At 42.4% G+C, this 20,185-nt stretch overlaps 1 protein-coding gene across 1 annotated transcript; it reads right to left on the bottom strand.

Annotated features, from left to right (window-relative positions):
* Positions 1-864: 864 nt before the first annotated feature.
* LOC133013612 (protein phosphatase 1H-like) lies at positions 865-20,173 on the bottom strand. Its single transcript, XM_061080606.1, has 10 exons — positions 19,681-20,173; positions 13,299-13,482; positions 11,513-11,884; positions 9,907-10,019; positions 9,611-9,695; positions 8,902-9,020; positions 5,495-5,558; positions 4,083-4,190; positions 2,499-2,650; positions 865-2,094 (listed from the first exon to the last, which is right to left on the bottom strand). Exons 1-10 carry the CDS (start codon positions 20,067-20,069, stop codon positions 1,947-1,949), a joined length of 1,734 nt encoding a protein of 577 aa, XP_060936589.1. The 5' UTR covers positions 20,070-20,173; the 3' UTR covers positions 865-1,946.
* Between the last annotated feature and the right edge of the window lie 12 nt (positions 20,174-20,185).

Here is a 20,185-nt window from a genome sequence, read left to right as displayed (position 1 = left end):
AAAGTAATAAAATAAAATAAAACACCATTAGGTTCCCTGTTTCATTTCATTCTCTTCCTTTATAATGTATCACATCAAGCTATTATGCTAAATGTCTGGGATGCTAATATTCCCAAAGGAACGAACAACCTAATAAATATATGCATGGTTACGGCACATTAACAAACAAATAACATTACCATTAACGTTTGATACAGTACAGAAATGTAAATTCAGTCCATATAAAACAAACTGCAGTGTAAACCATTGCACCGTCGCTCATGTTCCCAGGCCTACAATATGTCACTGCATGCACTGACACACAGGAAATCACTACATCCAAACACACAACCTCATTGTTCCCGAACCTGTTCCTTTCTAGACAAACGCGATCTGTTTTGACGTCTCAATCTTCTGAAACATGCAGAACATGTTCAAGCAACAGGGACATTCTGTCTTCTTCTCTGTGGGCCTTTGATTCAGCATGATTTCAATTGTATTTCATGATTATCTAAATCCTCCCTGCTGCAGGGAATATTTTCCTCTTCATCATTACATGTATCATGACCCCTCGACGAGTATTGTGGGTCGGCCTAAAGTGCTACTACACTGCTGGGCAAGTCATTTAATCTAAAGTTTAATCTCTCAATGTTTAGAAATAAATTAGATTTTTTTTGCTGAGAGTTAGAGAAGTTCGATAACTATCCTCATTAAATATAAAGCTGAAAAAATAGCCTGTTTGCTTAATTTAGCAATAAGTCGTTAGTTTGGGTCTGTTCAAAGCTAAATATCATGCCTTCCAATTTTAAAGCTTGAGATTTAGAGCCTTCAAAGCGCTTCTTTTAAAAACATTTCTACAGTCTTTGTGCTAAGCTACAGTTAGCTTAGCCTCCTGTAATGTACCGATATGAGAGTTGTTTCAATCTTCTCATCCAACTCTAGGCAAAAAAAGCTATTTAGTGCATTTCCCCAAATGTTAACCAATGTTTTAATAACCCATGTCAGCAAACAGCATAGCTATGCTGCCAATCACTGACTAAGTGCAATAAAACTCAAGCTACTGACAACATCAGATTAAATGACTCGAAACAGTGAACATGTTCCTTCTGTGCACATGTTAAATGAGTGATCAGTTTTCATATCAAACTCCATCAACCATATCAAACTACGTTGTTCTTCTGGCTGATCATCATAGTTCCGATCCTCTAGTGAGTTTTCTTGTATTCCATCAAGAAAGCAGATTCCTCATGAGACTAGCCTGCTACTATAAAGGTCTACAACTTCAAGTCTTCATCCTTTTTCTTCTTCTGCTGCATCCACATGTTAAGTGGCTCCTCAGCAAAATGATCCTTCGCGGCCACACTGTGGCAAAAAAGAAAATGCAACTGACTTGTCAGCTCCGTCCCCAGTCAGGAGATGTAGGAGGTATTCTTTTTATAATAAACCAGTTTGACTGTGCAGTGTAGGGGAAGAGGAGGGTACGAAAAGAGAGGGTAGGAGAAGCCTGGTATTGTACAGCATAAGAAGAGAGGTAAGAGAAGGAAAGAAAGAAAAAGGTCTTTCCTTCATTTTTCATTCGGTTCATTCGCCTATTTTATATTTCGCATCTCTGCAGAAGGTTAAGGGAAAGTCACCTCAACCATCCTATGGAACTACTTTTACTCACTACAATCCTTGATCACTAATTATTTATTTAGATTTACGACTCAAATTAAATAAAATAACCATATGTCTTGTGGTTTCTGACACTAAAAACTTCAATTGGTGGCTGCTCAATCCTGAACTCTAGGTGAGCAATCAAGCAGCAACAAATCTAAAGGTTGCATCTGAATTTCGACTAAGGAGGAAAATAAAAGTGCAAACGGCACCGGGGGAACTGAAAGGGGATTCTGAGTTCAGTTCTGAGTTGGTTTAGGAGCCTACAGGCCCTTCAGGGTCCTTGAACGACAGCTTCTCTGTCGGGCTCCTCAGACCTGACGATTGCCGTACATTAGCGGTATGATGAAGGCCGAGATGTCGTCTCCGGAGCCCAGGCGCTCGTTGGTGATCCGCCAGCCTCGGTCCCTCAGCACGCCACGGGCTCGCATCACCAGGTCCTGTGCAGCCATCGTGTACCTGGACAACAGTAGGAACAATAACAAATCCTTCAATCCTTTAATACTGCAGTATGATTACCTAATATGAAACTGAGGCTTATTTTAACCTCTGTCTGAGCACCTTCTTGAAATGTAGTCCATGATGGGGGTCTGTGATGAGGGTTGAATAGTTTACCTTAAATTAGCTGACTGTGGACTACAAATGATGAGAGGGTGATTGACCCTCAGAAATATTTGATTTCAACAGTGCTATGATTCTGAGAGCAAGTGGTAAGTGTCCAAGGACGGTTGTAATTTATCCTTAAAATGGAAACTGTGCCTGTTGAATAAAATCTGCAACACAGCTTTCACATTCAAGCAAAGTGACACCATATGGTGTAGAATTGAAGGAAAACGGAAGAAAAAAGCAGAGAAGTGTCCTACCTGTGCAGGTCATCAGGGTCACAGTTGGCTAGAAAAGTCGTAACTGCCTCAGCTACTTCCTGGTTGGAGAGGACGTCCCAGAGCCCGTCCGTTCCCATTACCAGCACATCATCAGCCCCGTGCTCATACTGGGTCAGGTTGTACACCTTCACCTGCACGATAACCACAAAACAACACTTTCATTATAAAAAAACTACTCATTAATACATGCTAACATGCACCCATCTTAATTTAGTGTATAGGATGTAATTATTTGTTAATTATCAATGAATCAAGTACAGTTGAGGATGAAGCAAATCAGCCTAAAGCAATAATTAATATCTAATATAGTTGATATTTCCACTGGACTGACTGACGCTATTATCACTATGAATTCTTATTTCAAGCAGAAACATGCAGTGTGTCAAGACCATAACATTTTATATTTGCATATAATTCAGTTACTATTAATTGGTCGTCGCTCAGAAACCAGAGCAGAACAATTATAGCATATTGTCAAGTGACCTCAAAGTGAAAGATTTATTTCTCTACTGTACTAAAATCTATGCTGACCGAGCTTTTACACAATCAAATTAATTAAATGAAGTCTCCATTCAATCTAAGCTTTTTCAAAGTCCACTCGAGAGACTTTGACGAGACGTGAGAGTTGTCTCTGCTCTAGACAGGGACGCGTACATGGAAAGTGTTGAGCGGCGTTACATCTTCTGTGTGAACCTGGCGTGAACCCGGGCATTAATGAATTAAAGATTAAGAGGAGAGCTCCGGGAGGAAAAGTGAAAAACTCTGCAAGTCGAACTACATCGGGAGATGAAAGCGCTTTGAAACCAGACAGTCAGACAGGTGAGTTCGGGTTCCTCCTGCGGCAGAGGACCCTGTTCAGACAGAGAGGCAGCAAAATGCTACTTCTGGAGACTGTGGTGCAGATATGACAGGGTTAGAAACAGTCATGTGACAGAAGTCAGACACGACAATGTAAGGAGTCGGGGCTGGCAAGAATAAAAAAGGTGAGATGGAGGAAATGGATTCTGTAATAATTGTACCAGCTACGGGAAACAGCCCAAGTCTGGGGGTGAACATGTTTAAGGAGATAGATGTCAACAGGTTTACCCACAAGTCCTTGTGTTTGGAAAACAATGAATAAATGAAGCGCAGGCCAGCTGCAGACGTTAGCTGATATAATGCATTTGTCAATGTGTTCTTGACTGCCTGAGCTACAGTTACAGTAACAGTGGGATAACGAGACATTAAAAACTGCTCATGAGCACATGGTCACTTTATGTGGGGCACTGGATCCTAGATGGCCTTAATACAAAAAAGGGAAGGAGGATAAAAGAAAAGGAAATCGCATAAATATTGCACCAAAAGTCTTGAATTCTTAAAGCAGCAGTTGGGCGTTTTTGGATGAACATGAGGATGCTATAAATCTACCAATCTAAGACAATTTTCAAAAATGTAAAACTATTTATTTGGCAATCAGCCTACATATAAAGTAAACTAGGGAGAAAATATGAGCCTTTATTCTTTATATCTGCAGTATGGGAATGTGAGTCAGCAGGATATTTGCTGCAGTGCCGTGGCTCTTACCTCGGGGCAGCAGGACAGGAACGGCTTGATGTAGATGTTGGAGTCGTGAACTTTGAGGTCGTGGTCACCGAGCCCCCGGGTCACACCTATAGTGGCCAACACCCGAGCCTGTAAAGTAGAGTTTATATTTTAATGAAGAATACTCGGATGGAAAGAAATTGTTATATTTGTCATAATGTCAATTCCCCTAATTCTCACTTGATTATAATCTCAGCAATTTTTTCCCTTACAAGCCAATAGCCCCAATTGCTAGTTTCAAGTGTTCTTCAAAACAGCATGATGAAACAGCAGAGTACGCATCCACACCCCCCTGCTCCTCAAAATATGGATTACTTCTGGTTTAAAAAAAAACAAGATGGCGCTGGACAAAATGTCAAACTTAAGGCTTCCAAACTGCAGTTTACAAACCAAAAGGTGACGTCATGGTGGGTTGACACTTGTATAAATATGGTGTCTACATGGACTATCAGCTCTCCCACCCACTCATGTAGGTGGGAGAGCTGGAAACAGTAGCTGACTGCACAGTGGGTTGAAATACAGATTTGCATTTTAGGGTAAATATAGATGCCTAGATGTCAAGTTGCTGCTGGTGCAATTTGACAGAGGGAACATCTAACATCTGTTAAAAAACATCAGGAGCAAATTAAGTCAAATCAGAATATGACAGCCTGTGCTGTTTTCCATAGGGGCTCGTTTACTTCCTTTTCCTCCATTGCATAACTGATTAACACTACACTTTACACTAAAGGTGTCTGGGTTGCATGTCTGTCAGTCAGGCTACAGATACATGACGCTGTTAGAAATGCAGATAAATATCCAGAGGTTACTGAAACCTAACAATGTCACTGTTCTGTTCCTTAAATTATCAACATCTTTTTCTTCTTCCGCCCTTTCATCCCTGTGGGAATTGTTTGAACGTATGAAACAAACTGTCATGACTCTGAGCGTTTTGTGTGATTTACTTGTGTGATTTTGGTTTCAATCTCTTCCTCACATTTCTCCCAATGACGCACCAGTTGGGAATTAACTTCACTTCTAAAAAGGACGACTGTCGTCTCCCGAGTGGTGTGTGTCTGCCTGAACGCTTGTTTGTGTGTGTTTGTGTGTGTGTGTGTGTGTGTGTGTGTGTGTTAGAACTGGAGTGGAACCGATGGACCGACTCCTCTCTCTTCTAGTGATGGTGTGCATTGACACACACACTTGCACATCAGTTCGCCCACTCTCTGGGTGGCTGGCGGGCATGTAGTGTTTGTGTGTATGCATGTGTGAGTGCATCATACTGACAACATTAGATCTGGTAATTTAGTTTTTCCTCCACAGCTCTGAATGCCTGGCATGGAGTGGACACACACGTGCACGCACACACCCACACACATACACACCCACACATAGACACCCACACACACACCTACCTTTTTCCCTTCACCATATATTAGTGGAAACTTGAGGTCGTCATCCTCAATGGTCTTGTAAGCCCTGTGTATAAAGATAGGAAAGATATGAGTCTTACACACACACACTTTTAAAAAGAGGTGCACAAGTGTTGTGAGAAGAGCAAATGGAAAGGTATCTTTAACTATACAGCATGAAGTAGTTTTCTTGGGTCACCGTGGCAATGATGGCCATTTTGGATCTCCAGGAGATCAGAGTCAGCACTTTGTATTCCCTCTATCACTCGACCTAATGTAATACAACTGCCACCAGTCGGACTTCTGGGCCATTTAGTCTCTTACTTCATCTCAAGACTTCCCTTTTAATACAATTTTCTAATGTAAACACAAATATCATCATTCACGCGATTTATCTTTTGATGAGAAAACTGAATTAAAGCTGCACTGGTTATTATTAGCCTTTTTTATGTATCAAATTAGCACATGTAATGTGAAGAGTGACTACCCAGTTTCAGTTCCTTGTTTTGGTTTAAGGAAACACGGATTTACTCAAAACCAAACAGACAAAGTTATCAAGCAGTTGGTTGACAAAGTGGAGCCTAATAAGCAAAATAGCTTCATATTTCCCTGTGGAGATGGTGGTGACCAAAACCGGAGCTAAAAGAAGATTAAATATTGTAATAACATTTGTTGTTCGGTTGTTTCATGGATAGTAGAGGTTTAAATAAGTAAACAACACCTAAATTGTGGGGAAAACTACTTTATGAATGATAACATTTTTATATTTAGTTACAGCTCATCCTGCTTCCCCTAAGTACCCATAACACCACTATGTTGCTTTAAGACCATGTCCTTTTGTAAATGCATCAGATTCTTTGTTACGTCTCCCATTGTTAAAATTTAGTTTTGAAAGTTCATAAAACTAGGGGAGTACATTTTTAAAAAGAACCGTCAAAACGGGTTCAGCAGGAGCTAAGATGTTCTTGCTGACTTTTAATCCTTCTACGGTACTCGGCTCCAAAAATACACTTCCCAAAATGCAACATGACAGCATCTCTTTGTTAGAGCCTCCCCCGTCTGGTAACAGCCCACATCTCTCAAAGTCCACACCACCTCCTCTTGAATAAATAATAATGGAGGAGGATTATTAATACACTTAAAAGCGGAGAAACAAAGCATCTGCCTGTCTTCATGCAGAATTTCCAACACTTTGATTTTGCCCCCCAGTCTCAGTGAAAGAGTCTGCTGTGCAATAACAAGTGTTTTGCTGCTGAAACATTTAGTGAGAGAATGCGGGGGGGGGGGGGTTCTTACGATGCACAAGCAGACAATGAAAATGAAGTTCAGAGGTGCACAAATGGAAGCAGAAGATCTGAAAATAACACTTTGAAATGGAGCTTTGATGTCAGAGAGAAAGACTCCAGGGTTGACGCTGATGTATTTAAACCAGCTCAATTAGACTTGGCGTCACCAGTCAGCGGAGAATACTTCAAACAGCATCGTATCGGACCCGGGTTTGATCCCTCTGTCAGGCTGCGTCTCTCACCACCTATTTGTCTGTCTCAAAACTGAGATGTGTACCATTCACGCACAAACACAAGTCAGTCTTTCTTTTTGCCTTTGTGCCGGAGAGGTAGAAATATGACGTCTTCATCCATCAGCCGCCCTCCCATCTTGGCTCGTCAAATGTTGCACCTCTCATAAGAGAGAGACGACGATGAGTCACACGCTGCACTAATTTATCATCCCAGTGTCAAATCTGGAAGGAGAGGAGGCTGCGGAACGTCAATACTCGTTTTCGAAATCGCAAGTTATTTTCTGTTTCCAAGGTTTCGATGTTTCACTGGTTTATACTGAAACATCTCTATGTATTGAACTGCTGGCAAGACAGAACAAACGCCTCACATGACAGTAGGCTCAGCCGAAACACTGATGAGCACTTCAGCCCTTGAGAAGCTCCAGACGAACACTGTCATGCTCAAGGGCCCCCAACACTCGCTGCCTCTTGTAAACAAGCCACGGTGGCCACAGGCGGGGTCATTACTGTCTCCTGGCTTTCTCAAATCTCTCCAAATGATTCTCTAGCTGCTTCAGCCTGTGACCCTGGTAAACCTTCGAGCCGAGGGGGATTGAGAATGAGACACACTAAAGGACAGCGGAGATACAGGGCGACATGTTGAACCTCGCTATTTTTTCCATTAATATCAAGAACCAATACAGAACTTCTGTTCAGTCTCTTGTTTTCTTAAAGTGTTTTTTTACTCATTTGGAGTTTCTTGTACAGCAGCTTCTCTCTTAACATTTGATACATTTTTCTTGATAATACAAAAGATTTTATGTATAAAAGCTACTATAATCATATTTTCCCATCAGTCAATGGAAAAGCAGTTTGTACGATCAATAATGCATGATGTACGATAGTTTGATATTTTGTGTCACTATTATCAGGTGTAATCTGGATAGTAAAATATGGATCACGTCTGTGTTTAAGCATCTCTTCGAGTTTTTTGCCTCGAAAAGGTTTGATTCTGTGCACTGAATCTCTTTCAGAATCTCAACAGATCTTTGAAACGTCTGTATTGAGAGTCCCATCCCTACTCTGGTTACGTAGGATAATTTTCCTCAAAATACAATATTTTTAAGCTTCTGGTACAACGCTTCCCTCACAACTTAGTGTAGAGCCAAAACCGAGCTAAAAGGAAAGTGAAAAAACTGACTTGCGTATATATTTGTGAGGTGGATACAAACAAACCTCCAAATGAATCTGTAAATTCTGCCATATGTAGTAATGAAAATGTTCAAGCATAGACAAATTGTAAAACTGACACCGAACTGCCCAGTTACATCGATGCTAAGAGAACTATAAGAGTAGCCCTCACAGCGGCTGGCTCTGGAGGGGGCGGCCACATTGTGAAATATACATCACACGCCACAGTACGAACACAGTACGAACACAGTACACTATGTGCCTCAGTGTGTCAGCGAGGGAGAGCGAGTGTCAGTAAAAGCACATCTCATTACCGGCTTCCACTGCAACCACAATTAAACAGCATGGTGCCAGGCTCAGCCACGTAACGCTGCACACAAAGGACCATGTCTGCTGCAGTATCATTATATCGAATCAGGTTATAGCCTGCTCCCTTGTTACATCTCCTCAGCTCTCAATGTGCAGGAGAGTCGAAGCAGCGGTAGAGGAGAAGCTCCCAGCGGGAAGATCTTTCTAAGAGTATTGTCTCATTTAAAGGTGGATGCAGCTGGGTTGCAATCCCAGAAAATGAGCTTTCATTTGGCATCCTAATTTGAGATAATTCTCGGTGAGTCCTGCGCTTTCCGTGATGAAAGGGTCTGCCATTTTTAAGTGCTGGGTGAGAATAGTGTGTAAAACAGAGAGAAAATTAGAGAGGCAGAGGGAGACTGAGGGGACTCACCACCCGTTCATGGTGAAGTCTCGGTAGAGCATCCTCTTGCCCACCTCCTTCCTCTGAACTCTCCGGGGAAATTCCAGGTGCGTGAACTCATTTCCTAACAGGTGAGGCTGCATGAAACCCTGGAGAATAACACAAGGATGGACTTGGAGTCGATCAAGCGGAAAAACGACTTTCAGTTTATCTTCTAATCTGCTTCACATTTAGCTAAATTAGTTTTTAAAATGCTGCTAACAATACATTGGCAACTTTACTCTTTTTAAAGCAAGACATAACAAAAGGAAAGTCAAATGCATTCATATTGTATATTGGGTTGGCACCATAATCTGTATATAGGGTTACAATCAAATTTTCTTCCTATTTCGCAGAGTTAAGATCAATATAATCATTGATACAGACTCCTGGTTAAAACACATTTTACAGTTGAAAAGAAAAGCCTGTAAGCATGTCTGCAGTTTGTTTTTAATGTCTGCAAAAGATGTTAACATTGATGTACCTGTTATAAGATGTAATCAGCTTATATTTATCGCTAATTAAGTATTGTTCAGGCTAGTAGACTGTATACAAAGATAGAGGACACCACAGCTCCCCAAAGTGAAGCCAGAGCTTCTCGATTGCCCCCTGGTGGTTGGCTAAAGAATAGGTCATAAAACCCGCCATCACTCCATGTTAGTGCATTAATCATAAAGACATATACATGTGTTTTTCTTACCAGGAACTGGAGTCGCTGTCGCTCGGATTCTGGTGTGAACTCTGTTGACAGGGGAATGATCTCATTGGCTCTTATAACGATAGCCCTGCGGACAAACACAGAGAGTGGGAAAAGTAATGTACATGCTACCTTACAATAAAAAGAACAAGCAGCTGCTATCGGGACACCCTGTCTCTGTCCCAGCATGTTGATGCGCTGCCATTTTTATGTCCCCGGAATCCTGAGGGTCTAACTGCAGTGTAATTAACCCAGCGTTCTTCACAGAGCCTTTTATTTAGGAGCACAAGAGCACACACCTACTGTCACCTGCATTCCCCACATATAGTTTTCCTAGCAGGTAGACCACAGTGAGAGCCGTGCATCCTCCTGTGATGTTGTAATCCTGCTTCTCCCTCTCGATCTGGGCATCCTGGGAAATAAAGGAGACAGAGACAGCTTTTTTAGTCCCGGTTCCACAGGGTACAGCTAGAACGGTGAGTGCTGCGTTCCACTGCCATCTAGTGGTGATTCTCAGGGCGGCAACACCTTTATCAGCATCAAATTCAAGGACTTAGATACCAGGCACCATTGCCTCAAATTCAAGGGCTCAATACACAGATCAAGGTTAATTACTGTTGCAACATTACACATTTTTATAATGAGGACAAGCTGTCTTTACAGAAGCTCAGAGACAACAATTATAATCAACGAGAGGCTTGAATGTGGGAACAATTACAGAGATGTCAGACTACAGCACAAGGTCTCGAACAATATCTGGTGTAAGTAGATCAAAACAATGAATTATTTACTGTTTGAAAAGCAGGAAGACGGAAGGAGACCGCTGAAGTAGTACATTTACTAACATTAAGTAAAAAAAAACGTATCAAAAGAACTTATTTAACAATTTTTGTGCATAAAATGTAACATTTCAAGCACTTTCAAAGACCCATGTTTAAATATGTCTATTTTAAAAAACGATCAATACCTCTTACTTAAAAAGATTTCGAAGATGCCGAGTGCTGATACACTTTGGTTGATAAGGATTCAAAAGGAAAATGAAATGCACTGAATCATATAAATGACTCTGTTCCGTTTCTGAGCATTAATGAATGATTTGTGATTAAAAAAAATTGATTTCCTGTTGCCGTTTCTTCTGAGTTGCATTTGATTTAAAAGCAAATGATTCAAGACATTTAGCGAGATGCTGCCTTTGAACTAGACAGAGCCGCAGTGGGATGTGCACGGCCGAGTGGCATTTCGCCAGGAGACATCGTTTCATAAGCTGCTTCTCTGACGCCAGATGCCAATTTGTCAAAAATAAACCGTGAACAGAGAAGCTAAAGGTTGTGGTTTGTGTGCGTCTCTGTGAGGTGTGTGTTCAAATATGTGTGGCTTCCGGTTTTCAGGTCAGAATATCCGTATGTGAGTAAGTGCAGCTCCATCAGTATCTGTATGCTAGTAAGCAGGAGTTATTTTCTTCATGGCAGGTATTTTGACATGTTGTCTAGAAAAATAATTATATTAATGAGATTCAGATTAAACATTATGTCGCAGTTGAACAACCTTGTCCATGTCACAGAAACGCAGCCAATGTTTGTGTTATGAATCAGACTGTGAATTCTTCAGTGATATTTCGAATAGCTCAAGGTGGATATTATTAAAGTATGGAGCTTAGAACAGAGGAAATAAAAGAGGTAAAATGCTGATGACAGGCCTTGACGGAGAAGGCAGACAAGTGATCCCTGCTGGAGGATGATTAACAATGTTCTGTAGCCACGTACAACATTTCTCTGCATAGGAGCATCATCTAAAATCCAAAATAAGAAGTAATAATGACAGGGAGACTTTCAGTGAGTGTGAAATCTTTCAGGCTGATCGGGATGGGTGGAGTGGATACATTGTGACACTCTACCCGTCTCTCACCATCTCTTTGAATGCGTTCTCTATGGCTCCTATCACCAGGCTCTCGTGTTGGATCTTCTTCTCCGTGAAGAAGCGAGGTGGTGGCGGGGTGTTGGACGGAGAACCTGGCGCACCCGCTGCCCCGCGCAACGAAGCGGCCCGGGTCAGGGACCGGTGAGGGCCGGGGGGGTTTCCCTGGAGGTAGGGGTTGGTATCGGGCTCTTCCCCCAGCAAGGTGGGAGGTGGACCCCCCTGATTGCGCAGGATCTCGATCACGGACTGGAGCTGGCAGGCGATGTGGTGCTGCAGCAGGTGGGAGGCGACGACGGCTGCACCTGAACCAGCGTGACCATCGAACAAGGCCCAGTAGTGGAACACCAAACCTTCAGCGTCCTGGAGACAGATTATAGAAAGAAACTAACTAAATTAGCAGCAAAATTGAACATAATCCTGCTGTCAAGTGCATTTGAGAGAGCCTGTGCAAAAGCATCGGGCCGCTGTATCCAGGTCATTCCGATTCACACCCTTGACCAATCATGAATCAGTCTCAGCTGTCAATCATGATGTTTCAGCTAATTTGCATCGAATCAATTCACTAATTAAGCTAAACTGACTGGCTTCACTTTTGGGTAGCAGTCATGTCGTCTATCTTCGTGTTCGGTTGATGGTAATGTAAAGTGAATCTCATTTTGAGTGGTGTAACTGTGCAAAGGAACTTTTTCCAATAAATTTAAGCTTAAGTAGGTGTAAATAAACAGCAGGAACAATAGTATATACTGTATATACTGATAATATTTAAAGATTTGTGTAATTTAAACAAATAAAACGATTTTATTAATAAATAAAATGATTGCTTTTGAAAATAAAGTTTACCACTCACTAACAGGGACGAGTTGACACAGAGAAAAAGTTGTTCCCAGTTAACAACAGCTGAACTTCCAGCAGAATACCAGGACTTTATTTGACAAATAATGTGTATTAAAGGTCAATTAATACCAAGCAGAGTGTGTGATGACACAGGCCTGTCAAAGCATCGACAGGGAACCTTGTGTTCTTTCCCCCTACGGAGAGAACTGAAGCAATAAGGAGGTTTGACCTCCGCAGCTTCTACACACAGTTGGACAGAATGAGTCAGGATGTTTTCTCCTGGGTCTCTCCACTCACAAATGACTCACCCACATTAAGTGGTTCACTTAAGTTCAACTCCTTTACAACGAGCTGCAGATCTGCTTATTGTGCAAGATCGATGATAATTGTTCATGAGGCAGAGAGATCATTTTCAACATTGATTCATATCGGTTTTGATTTTATTGTTTTAGTTTACCAATGTAGTGTCCGATGACATACTGTTTACATTGGAATACGGACCCTTCGTCATCACTTTGTATCATCTGGGTGTGGTGTAGGTTGAGATCATATATCTACATCATAAATTCTGCCTCTTCCATGGTAGTGGATGGGACGTGGGCCAAATTCAAAAGTCAAAGTACACTTCAAACACAGTTTTTTCATAGATGGTTTATATATCCAAGTTAGTTGTTGTCACACTAGTATGAGGTTTCTCCAGTAAGTTTGGATTTAATTAAAATAATTGATGCTATAAAAATGGGGTGAAACGTCATGAATGACAGCTGAGACACATGATTGGTCGAGCGCGTGTGTATCGGCAGGACGTTGATAACCACACCACCATCACTACTGACTACCACAGCGACTATTGATCACTATATATAGTGTATACTTCTCTATTCCCTGTGTAGAAATACACGTTTAACAGAGCACATCAAGAAGTTCTGTGTTCACTCACGTCCTCCAGCTTTTGATCCACGAGCCCGAGGCCCTCTCCGTTGGGCAGGGAGTTGCGTCTCTTGGCAGTGGGCGTCTTGTTGGGCGTGGAAGGAGGGCAGCAGCTCATTGGCCTCCTTCTGGCCACGACCACTGTGCAGCACGCCTGGTCCTCATTTAACGCACTCTTACCAGCGTTAATCACCCTGTGAGAGGAGGGAAAGGACAGTGGACATGGTAAATATACAGCTCGAGTTATATTTCAGGCTGTGACGGTTAGCTTGTCGGTCCATTTTGAGTTCCCACTGCATTCAAATAGGGTTCCAGTTTAAATGTTGCCACACACAACAGATGCACAACTTGCTGAGATTTGTCAGTCAGACGTCTGCGGTTGAATGAAAGCCGACATCAGATGCTTTTTGTCGGATGAAACGGCGGCGTGGTCTTTCATGGTTATTATGGCTCACTGCAGGATCACAACAATTAGTCAGAGCCGCAGCCTGAGGTTCATCTCCGTTCACCCAGTGAAGCAGCTGGCTGTGTATGTTTAATGTTCCCGATGAAGATCAAACGGCAGCGCTTGTTTGTGGCACAGCTCTGCAGGGACGGTCCTGATGCATCGGGGCCGTCACTTCTGGATGAATTAGAGGTCTTAGTTTGTGTGAGATGCCCAAAACTGTGTGTGTGTGTGTGTTTGTGTGTGTGTGTGGTCTCATTCAGCCTGATCTGTTCCTTATTTAAGCATGCAGACCACAGAAAGATGATGCCATCGCCCACGAACAGTTGTGGCCAAAAAGTATTTAAGCATCCTTGTACTTGTACATGATCATAGTGTCCATTTATGTCAGCTACAGCTTGGACTGTGTTTCCAGTTTTTTCAAAGACTGAATGTTAAAATAGACAAAATGAAAGCTCCCAAAAGTGAACCCAAAGCATCTTAAATCCTACTTGCATCGTGTAAAAATGGCTCCAAACCCAAAGCTCTCCTGCTTTCAAGTAAGCAAACATCTTATTTGCAGCCCTTATCGTTTACTGACCATCGCAGCAAACCTGCAGAACAAGAGCTACTGAGAGTTAATGTAATATAGCGGTTTAAACAAAGGGTGAAGAGAGGGAGACTGTGGAGTTGGTTCTGATGAGACTGGCAAGTGTAACAGACATCTCTGGAGGGTGTTGTGAATGTCTGTGCGAGTTGAGAAATTGGCATGTCTATTTATAGCCTCAGACTGTGGGATGTCTTCTGCCAGGCAGCGCCGTTGACTGGCTCTAAGCCTCAAATGCTTGTTAAAATCAGATAGAGAGAAATGGAGGACAGGTGGATAAGGAAACAGCAAAACAGACAAAGAGCAATAACTCATGTACATGTGTGTTTATGTGTTTTTTAGATATTTTAGACATATTGCTGTTATTCATTCATTACAAGGGTTAATGGTTTAAAGTTTGGTTAATAGACGTTTATTTTTTTTGCATGTTTTTGCGTTACATTGTGCCATGCACTTGCTTTTGCCACAACGGCCAAATAATCTCTTTAAAGCCTTGAGTAGCTGTCCACTGCATCTGTTTGAAGACAGAGAAGGGGGAGGTGGAGGGAGGCTGCAGAAGAAAATGTCTTTCTCACTATGTTCACTGGTTAAATAGGAGGTTACCACAATAATAAAGGCCTTTGTATTGTAGAAACCTATGAAATAGATTTATATTTCCATGTGTATTCTTATGACACTCAGTGATCAGTGTTAAAACATAAACCGGTGTCCAGTGTGTATGCTCATGGTATCTCATAACTGACTCTCTAATTAAGTTGGTATCATTTGAGCTGAAATGATTATCTGATCCAGATTTTAACTCGAACAATTTTGTAATCGATCATTTGTTCTTCATTAATCAAGCAAAAAAATCCCAACATCAGCTTAGTTTAGCTTCTTAGTGGTGAAGATGTGCTTTGTTCTTTGATATAATATATTAATAATTGGGTTCGGGCAGTAAAACAACATCAATAATGATCACAATGTTCCTCAATGGCAATATAGGAAAAGTTAAATATACACCAACATATTGTACTTGCATTGTGAAGGCACAGGCGCGGGAAGGGGATATAACACATAATTGATCTACCTCAGATTTGTAAAATGTTTTGCTGTTGATAAAGTTTTTGTCATTCACACAAAGAAGAGTGTAGAACCAGTTTTTGGACAATTATTCAGACTAAATTACTAGTCTTTTAAACAGCTCTGTGGAAAACCAATGTGCATAAAGAAAAACCTGTTTAAACTTTGTTAACCGTGTCTTGTGGTCTTGAAGGAGCAAAAACTTCTACTGCTTTGGTCATAATCTGTCATTCGTCGTGCATGGTATAAAAGCCATTATGTCCAGAGAGCTGGTTTTCACTCTGATTATTCAGTTTTGCTTCAAATTTCCCTCAGGGTTGATGTGGCCATAAAACACTTTGACACATCAACCACTTTTGAGCTTGTGTGATACACTGAAGTCCAGGACCCTGCTTCATCTGATCCATTGTTAACAAAGCCAGTGATGTAACGCTCTGTGTATGTGCGGCACAAACAAGCAACTTTTGAGCCCCGAATATATAAAACTGGCAAATCAGTAAAAGCAGTTCTCGTCCTCCATATAACCAAAGTGCTTTTAATTTAATAATCCCATTGTGTTTTCATGAAAAGTGCAGCTGGTGCCATTGTGTGTCTGTGACTGGGAGTACTCCTGCGTCTCATTTGTCCTCATTTCACCATTTGCAGGAAGCCCGATCGCCATTTTATTTCCCTGCCTATCAAATGTTTCGTTTCATTTGGAACAATTACCTTTCTTCCGCCATTAGGAAAGAAAACCTAATTTTCCCTCCATTGTCAGACATCTAATTCCCTCTTTGTTTCTCCACCCTCAGCAACAGATTCTGGGCCAGACATCGGCCCCGAGGATGGACGAATTATTTGGTGAAGCACAACGGTTGAAAGCGTTGTCTCTTTTAAACTAGGAATATGAGAGGAAGAAGAACATCAGTCAAAAGTCCAAACCTAGAACATTTTCTGGAGGATTTAGCTCAGGATTGCACTAACACCTGAATATCACAGATATGAAAACAAAATGGCAAAGTGATAAATTGAATGCACTGAATGTCATAATGAATGTTTCGGATATGTTGTTCGTTTTTAGGGAAGCACTAATGAGATTGTAAGGCACATCGCTAAAAAGACAAATAATAAAACTAACATAAGCTCCAACATTAGCATCTGTGAAAAGCTATTATGCCTGCAGCAAACTTGTATGTCTTTCTCCTCGACTCTTTAAAATGAGAACCCTGTAAAAGGGTAAAAGAAAAGCTCTCGATATAGTGAAAGCTAACTTATCTATATCATAGAGCTTATAGCTAAAGACCCGGATAGAGCTACACTCCACAGTCAGCTTCCTCACCAGTTTTTTGATCAGAACGAAAATGAAAAATGGAAGATCATTCCGGTTTAGTCTAACATGGAACATAAAGGCAGAGGTTAGATGTACGCCTTATTGCTTTTTGAAATAAAACAACAATAAAACAAGCCTCATAGTGTAAAGTACAGATAATGTTACCTTGCAGTCTGTATGTTGTTAGGCTAATGAAACTATAAATACTTGGTCTATTGTTAGGCTAATGAAATTATAAATACTTGGTCTATTGTTAGGCTAATGAAATTATAAATACTTGGTCTATTGTTAGGCTAATGAAATGATATATACTTGGGCTAGAGTTAGGCTAATGAAACTATCTATAGCTATATAGCATGTGGCATAGTATTCAGCATGGAAGTGCTACCACACAAAAAAAAGGGGCCCTTTAATGCTCATCGGCCTTGGAGTCACGCTTGGCAACTACTTTAGGATTGAGATTGTTAACTGGAAACAATAATATTTGCATGTTAAGTATATTTAGCATAGTTAAATGTAGTTATTAAACCTAAAACACCACCCTCCAAGGTCTTTATACACCATCTATCACACATTACAGTCCAATATGCAACTATTCAACAAGTAGATAAATCCAAACCCCATCTCCCCGTGCACGACAAGCGATATAAGTGATGAATGAAGGGATGGATGGATTAATTCACAATACTGTTGATGGTGAGTGTGTATGGAGCGCAGTGGAGAGCGAGGACACGCGAGGTGCTAGAGGCGAGAGCCCGAGCGGCTGCTGTAATGACAACACCAGAGGCTTTAATTACAGTTAAATGCTGATACGTGCTGAACTCATTAACCACACCGGTCCCAAAGAGACACTTCCTGCCTGCTCTATATAACAGTGAGTGTTATAATCCTGGGGCAGAGAAGAGAGGAAGGGATCTTATATGTCGAGCGGTGAGAGAATGGTAGAGGATCAGAGAAAACGTTAAATCCTGCAAAAAGACCTTGACTTTACAGAAGATGATGTGATGCACCCCTTTACTTGAGGAGACACAAATAAATGTTTTTGTAATGAGAGAGTCAAGGAGGCGGGTTTACAAATGGGAACAATTATCATTATCAGTGTGTATCGGTATCTACAGTGCATCTTCTTTTTATCTACTTTCAGACTCATGCTTTGGTGCGCCTCATCCTGAAATGTCAACCGCATACATTAATGGTATTAGGGTGTAGAAAGCGATTGCTTACTTGGAACTGACCTTTGTGATCCATTACCCAACAGGGATGCAGCCGGAGAAAGTCCAAAATCTGAATCGTATCATGTGCTCTGTGAGAAGCTGTGGTGTAGGCTTTCATCTGTTTATCATAAACTGCTTTTGAGGTAATGTGTTGCAAAAGAACCCAACAGCCACCAAACCACATTCAGATGTATCGTGTGTCATGTGTGCTGATTTAACGATAGAAGTCCGTCTCACTTTGACACGGACCGCTGACATTTAGGTCCAAGTTCTTCATGCCAACTCTCTGTGATCAGATTCCACCACCATGTCTTTACACAGCTGCTGACCTTCCACCAGTGTTTACGAGGCATCTCCCTGTACATTGATCCTTCTTTGATTGGTGCTCCACTCACCCAGGTGAAGTTCAAACCAGGACCTCCCTAGCGCTGTGTGGCACCCCATGCAGGCTGCATCCTGCAAACACGCCAATAAGAAGAAGAAATGTCCGGCTGCAGCCACATGAGCCTTTTTCACACAAAATCTGGAACGGAGTTTGTCTTCCACATTTTCCGGGTAAGACACGTCCGGACCATTCAAGTTAAGAGTGCTGCCTGGGTAAAGGAAAAGATGGATAATTTCTTCTACAGAAATGTTGTGTTTTTGTATACGCCATTTCGACGCCCGCCAAGGACCTTATCACCAAAAGCTCGTAAATGCTATCGTTGTTCTAGGTTGACATCTTCGTCCAGAGATGTTCGTATTGTTATGTTATTTTCTGTTTCACATTATTGATATACCAACATACCGACATTTTCCTGCTGTATTCTCACACGCGCTCATCCGGACATTTTACTAGTGCACTGGTCGGAAAAGTTCAGAAGCCACCGGTTCGGACACTTGCATACTCAAATATTCTTATGTGTTATATTTACTTTATTTTACCATTTTGAATGTTTCCTTCTTTCTTTTGATGCTTATTTTAACTCTGCAAAGTGCATTGAATGACCTATGTATGATGATGTGCTATGCAAATAAATTTACCTTGCTGATACCTCAAACTGCAGGTCTTTCAGGCCACTTTAAAAAAATAACTTTCATCTTTCATCCAAGTTTTGCATTTAACAATTAGTTATGACTATTTTCTGTAGATCGTTACACTAGCGGCTTTAGGAGGTGCACACTTAGAGAGCACACTCATCAAAGCTTTTAGCACAACTCAGGAACTTCTATTGTATCATGATATCTGATGCTATACACAGTATTAATTTTTAATGTTTGCAAGACTCCAGACATTTGTGGAACCAGGTTTGTGGAGGAGCGTATCTACCAAGACAAAGCGGCTGCTACACTCCCTCACTAAACTGCATGTAGAGACTGGTGAGCAGCCCAGTCTGAAGTCTGCAGAGCCAGATTATAAGGTTGGCTCTCGTTGAACTGGTGACATGCACTCACCCACTGACACAGAGCTGGAAGCCACAAATAGAGCCCAGTAGCAGACTTAACACCCAGATGCTGCTGGCTTGCACGACAGGGCTGTGATCCCCTGGGTGGAAGTGGTCGTAGTACTCAAGCGAGCAAGCGATTTCAATGTGGTGCACGCCAAAGGGAGGGTGCGTGGAACCCAGAGGGGGGGTGCAGCTACATGGGGATGGGTGCAGGTCACAACAGGTGCACGCACAGCCGGAGAAGGTGCACATTGGGGTAAAGAAGCTGACAGCTCCTGGGCCTCCCCAGCACCGACTCCATGAGAGACCAGGAGCCGCTGTGGGATCAGCTGCAGCCGGGTTTACTTACTCAGCGTATCCGGTGGCCCACGGTAATCTCCTGGTTTCCCTCAGGATGAGGATGGGCCGGGAGCCGTGGTCCGCCGAGCACTCCACCTCATCCGGGGACAGGCCCAGGAACTCGGGTCTCCTGTACGGGAATTTCAGCTGCAGATCGGATCCGGGGTGGCCGCCTCCGCCGGAGCTCCCCCCGGCCACCATCCCTCCCATGAAGCCGGCCACGGCGGACTTGACCCGGGTGAGCATGTTGGTGGAGCGGCGCGGCGGGGGGTCCGTGGGCCGGTGCGCGGCCCCGCGGCTGCCTTTGCCCGGATTCCCCCCCAGCTCGTCCGCGCTGCTCGACGACAGGCTGGGTGGAGGACAAGCGGAGGATGGACCCTCAGATGGCCCGGGTTTCATTCATCCACAGCGGGGACACGAGCCGCCACCGGAGGCTGGAGAGAAGAGCAGCGATGCTTCGGTCCAATCCCCGCACCCCCCCATGGACACTCGGTGATCACAGATCGGCCGTGAAC

Source organism: Limanda limanda, chromosome 1 (genome assembly GCF_963576545.1).
Source record: "Limanda limanda chromosome 1, fLimLim1.1, whole genome shotgun sequence".
In the NCBI taxonomy this organism is placed as follows: Eukaryota; Metazoa; Chordata; class Actinopteri; order Pleuronectiformes; family Pleuronectidae; genus Limanda; species Limanda limanda.
This window is presented reverse-complemented; position numbering and strand designations above follow the sequence as displayed.

Excerpts from the sequence above, each read along its gene's own strand:
- LOC133013612 (XM_061080606.1), bottom strand. The coding sequence starts at position 20,069 with ATGAAACCCGGGCCATCTGAGGGTCCATCCTCCGCTTGTCCTCCACCC. Across the intron at positions 11,885-13,298 it reads TGGATCAAAAGCTGGAGGAC|GACGCTGAAGGTTTGGTGTT; the intron begins GTGAGTGAACAC and ends ATCTGTCTCCAG. Across the intron at positions 5,559-8,901 it reads GACTTCACCATGAACGGGTG|GGCTTACAAGACCATTGAGG; the intron begins GTGAGTCCCCTC and ends CTTTATACACAG.